Source organism: Enhydra lutris, unplaced genomic scaffold (genome assembly GCF_002288905.1).
Source record: "Enhydra lutris kenyoni isolate GAN:26980312 unplaced genomic scaffold, ASM228890v2 scaffoldscaffold17, whole genome shotgun sequence".
Lineage (NCBI taxonomy): Eukaryota > Metazoa > Chordata > Mammalia > Carnivora > Mustelidae > Enhydra > Enhydra lutris.
In genome coordinates, this window is record NW_019154101.1 from 25,518,330 (window position 1) to 25,538,144 (window position 19,815).

The 19,815-nt window shown below is 39.9% G+C and overlaps 1 protein-coding gene across 1 annotated transcript in view; it reads right to left on the reverse strand.

Annotated features, from left to right (window-relative positions):
- Positions 1–19,815, reverse strand: part of LOC111147499 (erythrocyte membrane protein band 4.1 like 2) — a 190,859-nt gene that overhangs the window by 81,065 nt on the left and 89,979 nt on the right. The window contains exon 4 of the mRNA XM_022503515.1: positions 5,180–5,284. Within this exon, the coding sequence (XP_022359223.1) occupies positions 5,180–5,284 (105 nt within the window). The remainder of the gene's footprint in view (positions 1–5,179; positions 5,285–19,815) is intronic.

The following is a 19,815-nucleotide window of genomic DNA, read 5'->3' on the forward strand; positions in this document are numbered from 1 at the left end:
TTTACCTGGTTTTGAATCTTACCTTCAATTTTTTACTGCCTCGGTGGCCTTGGGTGAATTATTTAACTGCTCTATGCCTCAGCTCAAAGTAAGCTTAACCAACTTTTTAGGGTTGTAGGAGACATGTGTGAAGTCATAGAACCCTGCCTGGTGCATTGTGAGAATCCCGGAACGATTGGCTATTAATAGTCATGTTTCTTTTGTTTAGACATGGAGCTCACAAATTCACAACCCTGAGATCAAGAGCTGAGCTGAGACAGGAGTCAGATGTTTAACTAAATGAGCCACCCTGACCCCCATTCGGAATATTTTTTATGTCACTTTCTAATTCTAAAATGAAGTTAAAAAAAGTATGCCTAACTTGGAGCCTCAATATAAATAGGATATTCCCGTCCAGAAATAAAACCACCACACTGAACTCTGGAGTTTCACCTGGAGAATTTCTTCCATGCCAGAACCCACTTTAAAAAAAAAAAAAAGAGAGAGAGAGAGAGAGAGAGAGAGAGGTGGGGAGACACAGAGAGAGAGGGAGAGGAAGAGAGAGAATCTTAAGCAGGCTCCACACCCTGCACAGAGTCTGATGTGGGGCTCAATGTCACAACCCTGAGACCATGACCTCAGTCAAAATTAAGAGTCAATGCTTACTTGACTGAGCCACCCAGGCAATACTAGCACTTATTCTTTAAAATATATATAAAATTTACTTGTTCTTCTAAAAGTTGTTATCTGACCTAAAGTCAACATGTCTTGAAATGACACTCATAATATACCCTTCCATCCCCCTAACTAGGCCCTCCCCAGCTCACTAAATGGGATCTCCATTCATCCAAAAATCTAGGCCTTACTGGTGTGATGTCATCGGATTGCTTTTACCTCCTTCCTCAATCTCTCTTAAATTCGTTATCTGACTAGGGCGATCTGGGTGGCTATTGATGAAGCATATGACTCTTGGCTTGGGCTCAGGTCATGATCTCAGGGTCCTGGGATCGAGCCCCATGTTAGGCTCCCCACTCTGCAGGGAGTCTGCTTGTCTCCCTCTGCTCACTCTGTCTCCCTCTTTCTCAAAGAAATAAATAAATCTTAAAAAGAAATTCTTTATTTGTCTTTTGCTACCACAACTTCAACTGAGGCCATGTCCTCCTTTTGGTGAGCAGTGCTGTTCAACCCCCTCTCATCCCACCCCCCGGTAGCCCAAGCCCACCCACTTTAGGTCTCTCCTTCCTCAAGCAGCATTCACTCTTAGCTGTCCTCACCATTAATACCCTCTCCTATAGAGCGGTAACCAAATTTTGATAACCATATAGCTTAGTTTTTCACTGTCTCCTCAGCTGGAGCATAGTGGGGACATCCGTGAAGACAGTCTTTGTCTTAACTATTTACTGCTGGATTCGCAGTAGTACACTGGTTTGCATGCAGGGAATTTATTTTATTTATTTATTTTTTAATTTTTTAAAGATTTCATTTATTTGACAGAGAGAGAGTAGGCAGAGAGGCAGGCAGAGAGAGAGAGGAAGAAGCAGGCTCCCTGCTGAGCAGAGAGCCCAATGCTGGGCTTGATCCCAGAACCCTGGGATCACGACCTGAGGAGAAGGCAGAGGCTTTAACCCACTGAGCCACCCAGGCGCCCCGCATGCAGGGAATATTTTTAACCTAAAGTTTACCATCTTCACTAATTTTTAGTATATAGTTCAGCAATACTAACTATACTCACATTGATGTGCAACAGATTCTGAAACTTCATCTTGCACAGTTGAAACTCTATACCCATGGAACTACAGCTCCCCATTTCCCCCCTGCCCTAGTCCCTGGCAAACACCGTTCTACTTTCAGCTTCCACGAGCTTGACTATGGATACCTCATATAAATGGAATCACAGTGCTTGTCATCTTTTTGTGACTGGCTTGTTTCACTTAATGTCCTGTGGATTCATCCATGTTATAGCATGTGACAGGATCTCCTTCTTTAAGGTTCGATAATATTCCATTCAACACATTTTGTATCTACCACATGTTGTTTATCCGATTCATTCATGGGTGGACACTGGCTTGCTTCCACCTCTCGGCTATTGTGAGTAATGCTGCAATGAACATGGGTGCGCAAATCTCTCTTCAAGATCCTGCTTTCAGTTCGTTGGGGCATATACCCAGAAACAGGATTGCTGGATCATATAGTTCTATTTATAAGTTTTTGAGTGACCTCTATACTGTTTTCTGCAATAACTACATGATTTAACATTCCCACTACCAATGCACAAGGGTCCCAGTTTCTTCATATCCTTGCTAACATTTCTTATTTTATATTTTTGCTAGTGGTCATCCTAATGGGTGTAAGATGGCACAAAGGCAGTATTTAATAAATATTTGTTAATGTCTAGAAAGACTGAGGCTATAAAAATAAAAGGGTGTGGAGTTCCTCGAGTAATGGGAAGAAGTTCCTAGAGTACTGGGAAGAAAGGGTGACACAAATGAGATTTGTGCTAAATGTCTAAACAGCAAATGGAAGAAGTGGTCAATTCTCCTCAAGTGGGGAGCAAGAGAAATGGTAATGGAAAGCGGTCAAGGGGAATCCCCTGGAGCAGTGTTCTTAAATCTAAAGTAGGCATTCAAATAAAGGATGTTCCAAATGTAAAGAACAGTATGTTCAAGCAGATATGGTACAGACCAACAGGGCTCTTGTTAGGAGAGAACTTTGGTGTGGCGTGTATGTATGTGGGAGGTTAATGAGAAATGAAACAAATGAACTAGGGCTTTGTCAGTCATACCGAGCGGGTCAGATTGGATCCATTCAATGGTGCTAAACCAGGGAGTGTCAAGATCCCATATGCACTCCTGAGAACTCTGTGTAGCAACAGTGTGAAGTGTGATCCTAGGGGCTAGGGACCAGACCATTCATCCACATAGGAGGCTAACAAAATCGTCACAGCAAGAGAGGACAGGGGTCTAAACCAAAGCCAAAACTGTGGACTAAGAAGACTAGGCAAGGTATGTTAGTAGGTAGAAAATACAGACCTCTCTGACTGATAAGCAGTGGAAGGAGTGGAAGGGACCAATATCCACTCTTCAGGGGACAGAGGAAGTTTAAGGGGAAGATGCCAGTTTGCTCTGAGACAACTGAGGGCAGTGTCCAATAGGCAGTTAAAAAGAGTCTGAGATTCAGGTCAAAGACACGGACTAGACACATATGTTGGAAGTTATAAAAATAAAAACTAGTGAATCCTACTATCTAAATACCACTCTTTCACATGTAAATCTAGGGCTGCAGAAATACCAGATGTCTTTATGTAGCATATCCTGTTTCTACTAACAAAACGTGTTTTTCTCATATTTTACAATATGCTAGATGGTTTCTCTCTTTCACAAAGCTTAAATGCTCTTATGACTCTCCCCATATGTAATCTCAGGAAAAAGTGGATAATGATAGGCAAATTCCCATCACTTCCTCTTTGACAGTTTTGAGGACCAGCAGAAGGGCAGAGGATTAGAAATATTATCAAGAACCACGTTTTCATTTCATGACTAAAAGGAGCACCTAGTTTATTTAGTCAAATATCTAATATGTTACTACTTCTGAGAAAAGTATTCTAAACAGAATTCTAATAAGAATACTTGCATACTCTTCTGCAGGCAGGCATGCAATTTAATTGTCTTTTGTTTAAATGTGGAATTAAACCACCAATTAAGTAGTAAAGCTTTAAGACTAAGCAAATTGAGAAAACTTGATTTATATGTAATTATCACCCTTAATTCCCTGTATTTCATTACCAGGACACATAAACAATGACAGCATGTGGGCAAATAAACTTCACTGCCTACGTTCCTCAACTCGCTATTTTGTTCTATTGACTGTGACAAAAATGTTAGATACAAGAAAGTAATGATCTCAGCCCGATCTCAGCGAGTCTCTCCACAACCTCAGTCTAATAGAGCTAAAAGGGCTTCACTCTACGGTGCAACAGGATGAAAACTTTATCCTTCAGTCTTACACTCAGTATCTTCTCCCCCAGTTATATCCCATTACTTAAAGTCAAGTAAAAGAGGAAACAGTCCTTTCTTAACAAGGAAGAAAGAAAGTGCTAGAGACTGAATGGATGTGTGAGGCCGCCCATACCATTTGTAGTTGAAACCTAATCTCCACTGTGACAATATTTGGAGGTGGGGCCCCTTGGGAGGTGATGAGGTCATGAAGGTGGAAGCCTCGTGAATAGGAATAGTAAGTAGTCCCCTTATAAAAGAGGCTCAGAGAGGACCCCATCCCTTCCACTTGTGAGGACACAGAAGGCACTACCTTATGAACCAGAAAGTGGGCCTTCACCAGACACTGAACCTGCACATATCTTGATCTTGGACTTCCCAGCCTTCCAGCATTGTTGATAAAACACTCAGTCTATGGTACTGCGTTAGAAATGCCCAGACTAGTCGACTAAGACAGAAGGCTGCAGGTTAGTTAATTGCCAGACTGGATTAATAGTTCTCTCTTTAATAGTTCTGGTAAAACAGTTGACCATAATCGTTCTCTCTTTAAAATTACATACAAAACTGAGAAGTCCTTACACTCCCTGGAATGCTAATGCTCAGCATGAAGCATTACAGCAGTCTGATCCTGTTGGGAAATTCCTGGAGCAGAACAATCTCAACACACTTGATATCAGGCAGAGTTACACAGGGTCCCGACCGCTCAAGTCTACTACCTGAGTCTACCTCACCTCCTTTTTTGCTTCTCCGTGACCCAACAGGGCAGAGAATGCGTTTACCCCACAGCCACGACAGTCTGTACAGCAAGGCAAATGCTCTCTCCCAAGCGTCCAGTAAGTACACATCAGTACTCGACATTCCTTCCCATTTGCTTCCTTCCCTGCTTTCCAGGCATGCTTAATTTCTACCATACAGGTGAATTCAAGAGCTAAAAATCCAACATAAAAATTTTTAAATCAGTTCTTTCAGTCTCTAATAATTAACACAGAATAAGACATTCCATTCTCTCTGCTTATGGTATTAGTGGAAAAACATACACACAAGGGCAATAAGTTATAGGTGATTCTCTCTGCATGGGTTTTTTATATTTACCAAATTTCTAAAATGGATATAAAATGTCATAAATTTTAAAGCAAAATTTTATACTGTATAAGAAAAAAATACATTTTTCTAAGAGGATACAAATAAACGTGAATTATTTCACTTACTTTTTGCTCAGGGCTTTCCTGAAATAGAAGTCCAAAGTAGTCCTTCTCCAGAAGATTGAGATGTTCACACACTTTGTCAAATAACACTTGTCCCTTAGCACGTTTCTGAGGGGAAAGAAAAGGTATCTTTACTTTTCAAGCACTAAAGATTCCATGAATACTATAAATGAAGGACTTCACATCAGATAATATTATTTAGTGTAATATAAAATGTTTCCCAATCTTTTATAATACAAAAGAGCGATGAACAACTTTTTCACTTTAGAATCCTCCCTCTCCCCACCATATATACAAAGCATAAATTCTAGAATGAAAGCATGATCAAATGCTCTATGCTTTACTTTCTACTCCACAAAAATATAAAAAGGTCTCAAAAAGTAAGGTGCTAGGAGTTCATTTAATTTTAAAATAGTACAGAAATATGTCCAAACTGCCCCTCTCAATTCCTTAAGGTGGCTTATGTCCTATCTACAAGGTATTCCCCCCGGAAAATTATTTGGCCCTACTCTTCACTGTATCCTAACATCATTTATCCCATCAGTACTTAGGTTTGATTTCTGTTCCATGATATTGGTAGAATAGAAATAAAATTGTTTTCAATTCAAGTTAAGCTTTCTCTTGATAATGATGAGACATTCAGTCTTTAAACCACTTAAAAAAAATTTAAGATACTAACAGAACTGGGAGAATAAAATCAGTTGTCTCCAAGGATGTAACATACTTTTGCCTTAAATAGTTTGCTGTATTTTGTTTTGTTTTGTTGGGGCCCCCTGGGTGGCTCAGTCAGTTAAGCATGTGTCTTTAACTCAGGTAATGGTCTTGGGGTCCTGGGATCAAGCCCCACCTCAGGCTCCCTGAGCCTGCTTCTCCCCCTCCCACCATCTCTCTCTTGCACTCTCTCTCACTCAAATAAATAGAGAAAATCTTTTTAAAAAAATACTTCAAGAAACTGTTATCCACAGAGATATAAAAGTCTTTAACAGCCACAGAAGAAAAGCTCATTGTCTAATCGGTGACAAAACATAAAGCAGTGACATTCCCAATTAAGATGCATACCCTGGGCAGGCCCAACTGTAAGGTCTCAGAAACAGGCCTCCCCTTACCCCAGAACGATATAAGCAGCTATTGGACCTCAAGCGAAAACTGAACCCGCCCTCAGACATTTTCATCCTCAAGATGAACGCCCTTACACTCTCAAAATGGTTACTCATTCATTCATCCACTGTGTGGAAATAAATGTCTCTCACAGATGTATCTTAAACAAGGCAATAAGATATGAAGGACATTTAATGTCAAGTAAGTACAACTCTGATAAGGGACTGCAAAAGGCAGTTTCAGAGAAACTCAAGGGCTGGTTTCTCTCTAGGTTTTTCTTTCTCTGCTTTGTGGAAGCAGAGGTGGAAAACTCATGTCTGAAAGACATGCAAAGGATAATCTGGAACTTTCATTACTGAACCTTTTATAATAATGTTTCTTAGGAAAAAAAAAAGAAGAATAGAATTACATGAAATAGTAGAGGGAAGAAGGAAAAAATGACAGATTGTTTCAACATAGTAAGCACTGTACCTTGACCATTTACAAATTATGTGGCCAAGGAAAAGCCACTTTACTTCTACTTGCCTTAATTTGCGCATCTGTGAAATGGAGCAACAGAAGGCACCATGGGAGCACTGAGTGCTAAGTGAGCTATAAGACATCCAAGGAGCTTAGAACAGTGTGGGTGGCATACTGGGCTTAATCCATATTGGCTCTTATCATTAGAAGCTGGTGAGCTCTATTAACATGAAAAGTGACTGATTTCACTTACATGAGATTTTTGGCTTAAGCTTTTACAGTGAAAGGCTCTCAATTTCATTATTTGATCTGCATGCAATTATTAACCTATATAATTAAAATTCTGAGCTTGGAGGTATCTTAAATTAATTTTATGAGGAGAAGGGAACTCAAAGCATGTTGGCTGGTTTTCTTAAATGTACAGTAAAAACTATGGTCTTTTTATAGGAACCTGGAATAGATGTGAAGAGATATGGTTGCAAATAAAAGAATTTCTTTTTTTTAAAAGCAAGAATGTGCACGTACATGGGCGGAGAAGGGGTACAGAGGGAGAGGCAGAGAGAGAATCTTAAGCAGGTTCCGTGTTCAGCATGGAGCCCGACACAGGGCTCAATCTTGTGACCCTGAGGTCATGACCTGAGTGGAAATCAAGAATAGGACGCTCAACTGACTAAGCTACCCAGGCACCCCAAAGAATATTTTAGAGATAATCAATAATTTAAGATAGAATTAGTGAATTCTCAGACATGAATTTCAACAACATTGTTCACTTCTGAATGCCCAGTGACCAGAAAGCTGCCCATCATAAACAGGTGGTCAAAAAATGTTTACTGATTCAACTGTGTAGTGTACTATATGTAACATACTTATTTTTAATTAGATGACATTTCACCTCTTCAGGCTTCTAGTGACTGACCTTAGCTACAATTTCAGCATCCACTTTGTAGTTAGGAACCTTCCTTATCTGAGATGGCAAAGACAGCAGTCAGCTACAGCTTGGTCCACATCTATCTACTTGGACATCATCCCCCATGCATTTACGAGATACAAAGGACTCACAGGGAACATTTTATCTACTATAAAACAGAGATTATCGTCTTATTTAGAAAGACACTAAAAACTCAACAGAAGCTAATATAAGAAGTTGAACTTCAATCAGATAAAGTTCCCAAACTTATCATTTCTAAAAATGTCTTGCTCTATGTGACAACTACTTTCAAATGAGCAAACTACTGAAACCAGTTAGCTGTAGATATCATGAAGAAATGTCACGGAATCAAAAGGAAAGTCATACTATTTTGTGATAACACAACTTGAAATTAGGGCAAAAAGGATATTTCAGATAATAAATGTCTATGAAAATATACCTACCTCAGTCGAAAGAGAAAACATATTCCAACACAGGCTCAGAGTAAAACTTTATTAGTAAAGCATACTTTCTCACTGGTTTCAGTTTCAAAAATAGAAACATGTTCTCACGGACAGAATTCCCCTGAAGGACTAAGGGGGAAACACGCACAAAGCTCAGCACCACAACTGGGCGGTGGTGTGCTGGGCAGCCCAGAGGCAGCTGCACAGGGGGTGGAGTCAGACCCAGTCCCCTGGTCATTCAACAGCCTGTAGGCACTTTACTGTTACTACACAAGCGTGACGATAGGCAAGCCACTGAGTCTCTGTAACTGTAAAAGGAAATCACAAGTATCTCACAGCTCACTGTGAGGGCCAAATTTGCCCAATGAGACAGTACATTCACCGTGCCAAATCAAGTGCCCTACTCGGCCAGCTGAATCCTGTTGGCAACTGTTCTTTCACTAGTCCACATCCAACAAATGCCAAAGTATCTTCTAGAGGCTTAGACTGCTTCTCTGCTATTTTCTCCTCCCCTTCTCCAGGAAACTGGAATTTGAAATGCTTGATTAGATCTTAACTGCACACAGATATTACTTAAGCTTCCATTCAACCTCTCCACCCTCCATGAACTCTAAGTCTGGCTGGAAGATAAAAATGCAGAAATACCGTGGGGCAGGTACTGAAAAATACAAGTACCAAGTGATGAGTAACGGGGTCGGAGAAAAACCACAGCTTCACCAAGACTGTGGCATCTGAAATTAATCTGAAAGGAAATTACTTCCATCACAAGGCAGAGAAAGAGCATATTTGAAAGAACTTCTTTTTCACTTTGGATGTTTCTAGAGTCTGATGGAGCCAATTTCTCTACAAAAATACTGGAGAATAAAGTAAGAGGAAAAAAAATGTCCCATCCATAATGGACAAGCCATACACTATGCCTGCCAGGTATATTGTTCCACTCTCAGATGACTGCCAGAGCTTGCCAAGCTGAAAGGCTCCACACAGACTGGTCCAGCAACTAATATGTTTTAGTTCCTTTGTTAAGACATCATGAAAACAATGATAAATAAGACATAGATGGTCCTGGAAAATTTACAGTCAAATGACAGAAAATAAAAAGGAAGTTCCCCAAGGGAAAACAAAGTCCTATGAATCTAACTCTCTAGAAATAACTAGAGACTTGGTCCAACTGGTCCAAAGAATACTAACCAATGACCCATGATATAGCTTCATACAATAGCTCTACTCAAAGACAATATCTTACTCTAGGATAAAGATTACCACATACAATCACATCTTCCCTCAGCAAGTTTAAATACATGAGTGGTATAAACACAGAGGTGAAGATAGTGAGAAAGCAATAAGCAGAAGCCAAGGGTATCAGGAGGCAGACTTCCAGCAGCAAGCATGTTCCACTGGTCCCACTAGTCCCAAGAGATGTTCCATGTATATCTCCCATCCCCCAAAAGGAAAGTAAAAGTGGGACAAAGAAAAATTCTGCTTAACTATTATGCATCAAACTTCCTGTTTTGCATGCAAGATATCCTGAGAAGTTCTATGATGAAAAAAACTTGTTTACCTGACATTTCCCAAAATTATTTGGCTAAATAAAGCACTATCTTATTTTAATACAATGCTTACTAACTTACTCCACATCAGAATTATTGTTCTACAAACCATTTTTCAAGAAATGAAGGAGAAAAAAAATTACCATTATCTGGCCCACCAAGCAGTTTTGGAGACTGGGGTTAACATTTTTTATTACTATTAATATGATTTATTAAACACATGTGTGCATGCACACACACACAGTTTACTCATTATTTTTTTGATTCAAAAATCTCAAAAAAAAAGAATTTGGTTTAAACTGATTCGGAATTGGATGTGTCCAGATGTCTGGCTGAAGCAAATGATTCCCAGATATAAATCCCAAGAAATATAACCAAAATAATCAAAGCACGCACAAGGAAACCCATCACTACTATTGAGTATTACAGGATCAGAATTAGATCTTCAGAGACTATAGATAATGTAATTCTCAAGTACAGAACACTTTCACCTGTTTAAAGAAATAAATGAATATTATATAATATCAAGAAATAATATGAAAAATCAGATTCTGTAAAGAACCAAATAGAATATCTATAAGTAAAACCTGTTAACAATAAGTTGTAATCCAAATGGACAGAGTTTGACACAGACAGAAAACCAGTGACCCGGATGATGGATCTTAAAAAGCTACCCAGAATGCAGCAAAGAAAGATGAAAAATATGAAAGAATTTCAGACATGGAGGACAGAATTCTAAGGAAGTCTATGTAGACCTCCTCATTCTAACTGAAGGGGTACCTGGCCGGATCAGTCAGTGGAGCACGGGACACTTGATCTCAGGGTTGTAATTTTAAGCCCCGAGTTGGATGGAGAGGTTAATTAAAAATAAAATCTAAAAAAAAAAAAAAATTAAAAAACCTCTAATTAAAAACGGTATAGAGAACATGTGAGAGGCAATATTAAAAGACGTAATGGGAACGCCTGGGTGGCTCAGTCAGTTAAGCATGTGACTGGATTTCTGCTCAGGTCTTAATCACAAGGTCACAAGATCAAGCGCCACATTGGGCTCCACACTCAGCAAGGAGTCTGCTTGAAATTCTCTCTCTCTCCTTTCTCTCTCTGTACCACCCCGCCGATGTGCACAGAAGCACTCTCTCTAAAAATAATAAAATCTTAAAAAAATTTTTTAAAAAGACGTAAAGGCTAATTAATGCTTAAAACTCTCAAATTAAGGAAACTGCATGGGTCTCTAGCCACATAAAATGAAATCTAGTACACTACAATCACTTTCTTCCACTATTTATTATTCTGACTCGCTAACATTCAAAAGGTTTTGACATTTTTAAAAACAATACAGCAAAGCCATCAATCCAAGAGGGAAAGAAACATGAGCTAAGCAGTAAGGATTAACCAAAGTAAATTATAACAAAAAACCCAGAGAAGTTACTCTTAAGCCACCTAAAACCGATCTGCTTTTGGATGCTAACTCAAAATTATAAATTTTTTTCTCTTCTTCTCTTATAAAGAAAATACACCCGATTATCCCATATTAAATACTATATACAAAATGTAATAACATGAAACAATAAGAACTCATCTGCTAATCAAACTTCCCTGCGTGTGCTCTGTCAGCAATATGAACCCCATGGCTCCCAACTTCTCTTTGCCTTCACTCTGTTCACAACACACTCTGCAAAGGCTAATTCTCATCATTCAGGGGAGGGGAATCAACACACAACTCATAATTGTAATATAGAAAGATGTGGGGGGTATGCCAGTAGAAATTGTTCCTTCTCCCCTCCAGATTCTTTTTTTTTTTTTTTTAAGATTTTATTTATTTATTTGACAGAGAGATAGAGAGCATAAGTGGGCAGAGCAGCAGTCAGAGGGAGAGACAGAAGCAGGTTCTCTGCTGAGCAGGGAGCCCGATGCGGAATTCAATCCCGGGACCCTGGGATCATGACCTGAGATGAAAGCAGTCACTTAACCAAACGAGCCACCCAGGAGCCCTCATCCCCTCCAGATTCTTGTGTGTACCACACCTTTCAGTAAATCACGGATTCTCACCTATACTAGGAAAGATATTGCAGCAAAATGCTGTGACCTGGAACTGAATTGAGAGCCCTACTTTTTAACAGGGTATGTAAGCAGAGGCAAATTACTTAGCTTTACCATGCCTCAGTTTCTTCTCTCTAAAGTACAAATACTCCTTCTATAATAGTGATAGTTAAATGAGGTGTATTTAAAGTGCTTAATAAAATATTTGACACTTTATGTGGATTCACTAAAAGGCAGCTGAAATCACAGGAGCCTTCTGAGTTGCTCTAAAAATAATTGATTTTAAATATGATTAAAGAACTTTCACACTTATTTCATCCAATCTCGTTTCACAAATGAGAAAACTGAGGTTACAGAGAGTTTAACCTACTTCTCAGACTGATTTCCTGAATTTCTTTTGAAGAGCTGTATTCTTATTTGTGGTATCCATAAACATTAGTACTCTATATTTCAATCCAGGAAGGCAATTTTCTTTTTTTTTTTTTTTAAGATTTTATTTATTTATCTGAGAGAGAGAGAGAAAGGGAGAGACTATACAGGAACAGGGAAGGGGGAGACAGTGGGAGAAGCAGACTCCCTGCTGAGTGAGGAGACTGACACAGGGACACAGGGCAATTACATGACGCAGGGCTCAACCCCAGGACCCCGAGATCATGACCTGAGCTGAAGGCAGACGCTCAACCCACTGAGCCACCCAGGCACCCTGTCAATTTTCTCCTATTGTTTTGACTTTTTCTTTTAATAAACAATAATTTGGATTCTATTGCAGGGAAGGACTACAGATATGCATTTGCTAACCAAACAAAACACAGAGATTTTGTTTTACTATCTGCACCTAAGATACAGTACTACTAGCTGTCACAGCACTTTGGGGGTATTGCGCTGGATAAAGAAGATTGTGAACTGACCAAGACATAATTTAAGTTTCTTTTTTTTCCTTGATTTATTTCAAACTATTGAAACCCTACCTTCAGACAAATCTCCAAATTCTCCTTCCCTATGAAATCTATTCCAGTCTCCCGATATTCATCCTTCTCTTTCAAGCGCTTTATTGCACATCTGCGGTACTTGTTCTTATATTCTACTCCTTTTCATACTACATTTGGAGACCGAATTCTTTAAGCAAAGTATGTCTTACTTTAACATCTCTTAGGGCAGCATTTCATTGAGTAACCAGCTCACTAGGAGGCCAAAATATATCCGCTGGATGGAATGGCTCGGTGCCACAATGCCAGCCAAAAAGCTGGGAGAGCGGAGTCTAGAATTCAAGCCTCTGGCTAGCAGTCTTACGCAATTTCCTGGATCTATCTCATGGACTACCACCCATAGATACTCAAGGAACTAAACCAAAACCAAACACACACTGCCAACTACATTCTGGGAGAAGAACAGCCACAGACCTAGATTTTATCTTCATAATTCTATGTCGTACTTAAACTCTTTTTTAGTAATTAGAACATTTCCAAATACTTCTTGAGAACTAGAGGAAGGACAAAAGCAAAAAAGCGAATCTGCCTCCTCCTCTTAAGAGCCGGCCATGCCCCACCTTCATATAGCAGGGGACAGTGAGGTTTTAGAGACACTACATTCCTTCACTAAGACATCAATTTCACTGTTATTTCCTCTTGCTATCTGCAAGCATGCCTCTGCTTTGTATCCCATCTTACACTAGAATCTTTACAGACTATAATCTGTGTCAACTGCAACTCTAACAATGTAGCACCAAGCTAAACAACACCATCAACTGTTTTTTTTTCTTAAGATTTTATTTTTTATTTGACAGAGAGAGAGAGAGAGAGAGCACAAGCAAGAGGAACTGGAGAGGGAGAGGGAGAAACAGGCTCCCTGCTGAACAGGGAGCTTGACCTGGACAGGGGCTGGATCCCAGGACCCAGTAAGCGCCTAACCAATTGAGCTACTCAGGTGCCCCAAAATCCTAAAACGGTTAATAAAACTTGCCAAGAACACTTTCAAGAGAAATCTTTCTATATTAAACACCAACAAGCTTTTCAATCTCTTTTCCCCTATCTGCCTCTCCCTAACCCCCCTATAGCACAGACCGGCAATATAAAAATCAATGGGCTAAAAAATTAAACAACAAAAAAAAGCCCTTTCGTCTACTTGCCAGGTTATCAGATTTTTCTTCATCTCTAAAAAACTACAGAATATATTAGGGCTCTCCGAAAGAGATAAAAGAACAAGACAATTTAGATGGGTTTGAAATATGTATTCAAGGGTGAGAAACCTAACTTCTGGGGACTTGAAAACAAAATAAAACAAAGCAATCCATGGCAGACCCAGCTAAAGAAAGGCAGGCTGGAATCCGAGAAGCTGAGCAAGGTCCCCCGAGCCTGTGCTGTTATTTGTGGCATTCGCTACTGAGGCCAAAACATGACATTTCTGGAGGTCTCTAGATTTGGAGGAATTTGTGCAACTGCTTAGGCGGCAGATTGCAGCGGGCGCCACACACCACTGGCGCTGTGTAAAGCGCCATCGCAGTCTCCGTGTAGGCCCCTCCACACTGTCGTTATTGTGCGCTGAGGACGCAGTGCTGGGAAGCGCACAATGCAATCCATACATGACAGCCCTTGAGCTATGTATTCTGCACTCGCTCTAACTACACTATGCAAATATGAAAGGCCAAGGAAAGAAAGGTATGCAAAGAGCAAACACAACAACTGATACATTGTCATGTCAGTGGAGGAACCCAAAGAAAACCATACAGAAGACGAAAGAGGGGGTCTCTAATAGTGTAAGGCCATCATTTTCCAGACCATTCTTTTCCTACCAGTCTGAGTGAGCTGTCGATACACCTCTGTCCCAAAGTCCATTCAAACCCCAACAAAAAGGAAGACACCATATGCAATTATTGTGTGTGTGTGTGTGTGTGTGTGTGTGCTGAAAATGTAATTCCAGAAATAAATGAGCCATTTACAGTAAAGAAAGATTTTTAAGTTTCCCTGATTATTCATAAGAATTAATTTTGAAAAAGTTTCTCCAACTACTCAAAAAGATGTGTGTATATTATATATAATACATACGTATGTATATATAAAATGTGTGCAAATATACACACATATGTGTATATACACACACACATGTATCTTTCTTATTTTGGTAAGAATGAAAAAGTTTCCAAACCTTTTCATTAGTGAACAGGGAAACTAAACACACACACACACACACACACACCCATAAACAGATAAACATGCATTAACAAGATTATGTAGCATGTAGGGTTTTTTTTAATAAATCGCCATAAAGTATAAGAAACTTTTCTTATATAGTATTCCTTCAAGACAAGGCTACAAAAGGAAAGGAAAAAAAAAAAACCCTCAGAGGTCTTTACAAAATCTCTATTTCTTTTCCATTACACAGGATTCAGGGGATTAGGCTAAACACGGAGCAAATTCTGCATGATGTGGACATGAACAACATAAAATAATGTAGTTTCATTTTTTTTTTAAGATTTTATTTATCCGACAGAGAGAGATCACAAGTAGATGGAGAGGCAGGCAGAGAGAGAGAAGGAGGGAAGCAGGCTCCCTGCTGAGCAAAGAGCCCGATGCAGGACTCGATCCCAAAACCCTGAGATCATGACCTGAGCCGAAGGCAGCGGCCTAACCCACTGAGCCACCCAGGCGCCCAATAATGTAGTTTCAGATACTAGAAAGAAAAAGGTGAGCCTCCATGTTCTAGCTATGGGAGGGTTTCCTTTAAAATTATTGCAGGATGTAGTTACTTGAGGGTATCATGACGTCTTTTCTGGTCTAGTATTTGTTTTTGTTTTAGTAGCAGCCTTTTTAAATTTTTTTTCTAGAGAGACAGTGAGCACATGAGCATGTTTCAGAAATCTTTTTTTTTTTTTTTAAGATTTTATTTATTTACTTGAGAGAGAGAGAGAGCATGAGAGGGGAGAGGGTCAGAGGGAGAAGCAGACTCCCTGCTGAGCAGGGAGCCCAATGCGGGACTGGATCCTGGGACTCCAGGATCATGACCTGAGCTAAAAGCAGGCTCTCAACCAACTGAGCCACCCAGGCGTTCATGTTTCAGAATTCTTTTTTTTCTTTTAATATTTTATTTATTTATTTGACAGACAGAGATCACAAGTAGGCAGAGAGGCAGGCAGAGAGAGAGAGAGAGGGAGGAGGAAGCAGGGTCCCTGCAGAGCAGAGAGCCCAATGTGGGGCTCGATCCCAGGACCCTGGGATCATGACCTGAGCCGAAGGCAGAGGCTTTAACCCACTGAGCCACCCAGGCGCCCCTGTTTCAGAATTCTTAACTGAGCACACGATTCATCTCATAAGCGACCAGGTAAGGTTAGATTACAAATGAGATAGAAAAATATGTTTCATCTATACAATGTATGGTAAACAGCAAAATAACAAAATCCTACTACCAATATTATAAACAAACAAACGAACAAAACACACCATCCACAAACTCGACTCTATGGACAGGCCTTTTTTCCTCCCAAAGCAAATAAATGTTTAATTTTCAGCCTTAAAAGATAAAGCACTGAACCTTTAATCCCTCATCCACAATCGCCTTCTGTATCTCTAAGGTGACTGCAGTTTATACCTCTGGCAACCAGAGGCTGTCATCAGCTTTCAGGACACAAGAATCGCTCACTGACCAGGGAGCACCCCCTGGGAGGACCTCTATCTCCACAATGCAGAGCAGGCCCACTCCTCTCGCCAGCATGCTGGCTGGGGGGTTGGGGGGGGCCCAAGGGTGGATCCCAGAGCCATGGCCCGAAATGGGGATGCAAAAAACCTCACCAAAGCCCCAGAGCCCTGGGCCTTGAAGATTGTTACACAAACTCTATTTGTTGATGAAATGTTAATATGCACACAGATTCCACGCAAGGGATTTTACTTGTTTTTTGGCTTTAACCAGATGAAAATAATAAACACCCCTGTCAGTTATAACATCTGTCAGTCACTCAGCTGTTCATAAAACATGGTCCCTTAAATGCCTTCCTTTTGTAATAGAAGTTTAATGAAACAGTATTGTAGTGTAGGAGGAAGAATCACCCCAACCTCCACGTGCTCTAAGTGACTAGCATTCGGATAGCCTGCAATTGCTCCTATGCAAAATCCAATATATTTCTATTCCCCCAGTTCTGGTTTATTTTGGTGGTACAGTAAAGGAATTTATCTTTGAGCTCTTTTTTTTTAATCCAACTGTTTATAGACAATGTCTCTCTTCTGACTCTCTAATAATAAGGCCTTGGACACTAGGGATTAGTTTATTCAAAATTTCAAGACAAAGTATATTATTGTCTTTAAATCTTGTGGGTTTTTTTCTTACTTGTAAAGGTACTAACTGAAGCTTAGAGTCTAAGGAAGTTCTCTCAACAACAAAGTCATTGTGACTATATAAGTGGTGTCTGTTCAACTTATGGGCCTTCTAAATCACTAAATTACTGATAAAATATAAAAATATTACCAGGAATTTATCCATGGCATGGGATTTTAGTATTTGCATCAAGAATTCAAGAAAAATAGTAGGATCCTAAAAAAAACAATCAGGGTTTTAAAACATAACAACTGTAGCTAATGCTTTTTAAGCCCTTACTAGATACAGAGCATAGCTCAAAGCAAACTAACCGGACAAATTCAGCCACGAATCAGTGAGGTAAGGCTGTCCAGTGGACCCAGACAGATACTCAAGACCTCCTGTGGTGTGAGTGGAGGGTCTCTACTCTACTCCCTGTCCTACCACTAGACAAAGAAACTACCTGGCCAGCCATAATAATATTTCAACAAGGAGCTGATGTATGACTTGCCCCTCTCCCTGGGGAGCAGGTGCTCTGCACAGACTGCCTGGCCGACAGGCAGGGGACATGTTCCAGTCTTTCCAAGCAGTTCTGAACTCTGGCTGCACAGATTCAAGCCTGGCATCCAAACCACCGAATCAGCATCTTCAAAGGGGACACCTGGGCATGTGTAGTTTTCTTAATTTTTGTCTTGGATTTTATTTCTTACAACAGTTTTAGGTTCACAGAAAGTGAGAACTTACAGAGAGTTCCCATATATCGCCTAGCCCCACACCTGTGTTCCCTCTCCCATTATCGATATCCCCCCATTCCAGGTACCTTTGTTACGACTGATGAACCTCCACTGACACACAGTCATTACTACCCAAGTCTGTGGTTAACAGTAGGGCTCACTCTTGGTGCTGTGCATTCTATGGATTTGGACAAATGTATAGTGACGTGTATCTGCCATTACAGTACCATCCAGACTAATTTCATTGCCCTAAAAATTCTCTGTATTCCTCTTTGTAAAAAGCTCAACCAGGGATTCTGACCAAGAGGCAATATAATACAAAGGTCAGCAAACAGATTCCCTCTCCCACAGTGAGACTGTCTGCCTCATATCCCAAGTCCACTAGCTTTCAATCTATCCCAATATCCACAGCACCATTAACCCCTTACCTCCCTTTCAAAGGCTCAGACACAAAAGCCAGGACCCACAGCATACTGCATTGATTGTTCAAGTTTTCACTTCAAACCCTTTAAAAAAGGACTGGTTCACAGAGCCTGTTAATAAACAATTTACCTTACCATCTTTAATGACAACTATACCTGAAACTACATTTGAAATAAAAAGATCACCAGCTGGAAAAACACAAGATACCCATCTGACCCTAGACCGTATGTGATCCAATCTTATCACAGATCAGGCACAAGGAAATTATTCTTACCTCTACTGGCCAAGAGTGCTTAAGGTATTTTTTCTTTTTTTAAACAACAGACCAAAGTGGAAGTCAAGGTGTAATGCAGAATAATCTTAATCACTTAAATACTGATTTTATGACAGCTGTGAAACTGAGAGAAACGGGATTTGATGCAGAAAGAGAGGTCTTGAGTCTCTTGGCAACAAAAATTTCCTTATACCTCATACCACCTGAATTTCTGATTCTTGAATTCAATGACAAGCAACTTCTGGGCAATGTGAGAAAGAAAATGCGTTTCATTTTGAGATAGCACAGTTTTTAAACATTGATCTGAGGCAACAGTGTCTCCATTCAGCTTGACATTTTTTCGCATTAAAAGTTTTTCATTCCTGATGGGTGACTAACAAACTAAAGTAAAACCAAAGAAAAAGTGACAACAAGGTCTTTGTTCACCAAGTGGGGAGGAGGGGAGCTGGGTGAATCTTCAAGACTTTGCCTGACTTAAAATACACATACATATAAATTAACTCAACTATATAAGGAGAAAAACTGTGGTGTTATCAGAGAGAAACATAGGGATTTAGAAGCAAGAAAGCTGGGAAGTGTTTGGGTGACCAGCAGCTCTAAGGGATGCTTCCCCAAAAGGCTACCTTAGTCAACCCGACCCAAAGACACTGCAAATTTAGCCTTTGGGCGCCCACACAAACTCCCTTAATTTTTCCTCAGGCCTTGGCTTCAGTAGCGAAATGTTACCACTTAGGATTCTTTAGAGAGAAGAGCTTTCTTTTAAAATGCAAATATCTCTCAGAAGGCAGTACAGGTAATCAATCATTCACACATTGAAGTCATTCACTCAAATCACTGATCCTCTCCTTAAAGAGCTGAGAAATCTGCTACCTTTGAGGAATTAGGAATTGAAATTCTAGAAGGAGAAAAAGTACGCAGGAAACATAACTTTTTTTGAATTACACTGCAAAAGAGTAATATCATCATGGAAGTAGGAACAACAAAGTCTAATGGAGAAGAACACCAAGAAATAATAATCTGGGGGTGGGGGGGTAGGGAAGAGGTTTAAAATTTTGGCCTGAGTTAAGAAAGGGAGGTAGAAATTCTGTCTTTAGCAGCCTGCTCCAAGATTTAGCACCCAGAATTCAGGTAAAAAACATAAGGTATGGACTTTCACAAATCGACCTGGAAAAGGAATAATTTGTGCATTGTCTCTATAGGAAAGTGTACTTTCCAAATAAATCATTTGCTGAGGTACGGCATGTACAGATAACTATTCATAAACTGGAAACTTCTTTTACAGTGCCTCTCCGCACTATGTATTTGAATACCCAGATGGTCAACCCTAAGTTGTCCTGTATTATTTCTTCCCTAAAATGCAAAGTGACATGTGACATCTATTTGAAAATCAGAATTTTCTCCAACAGAAACAAT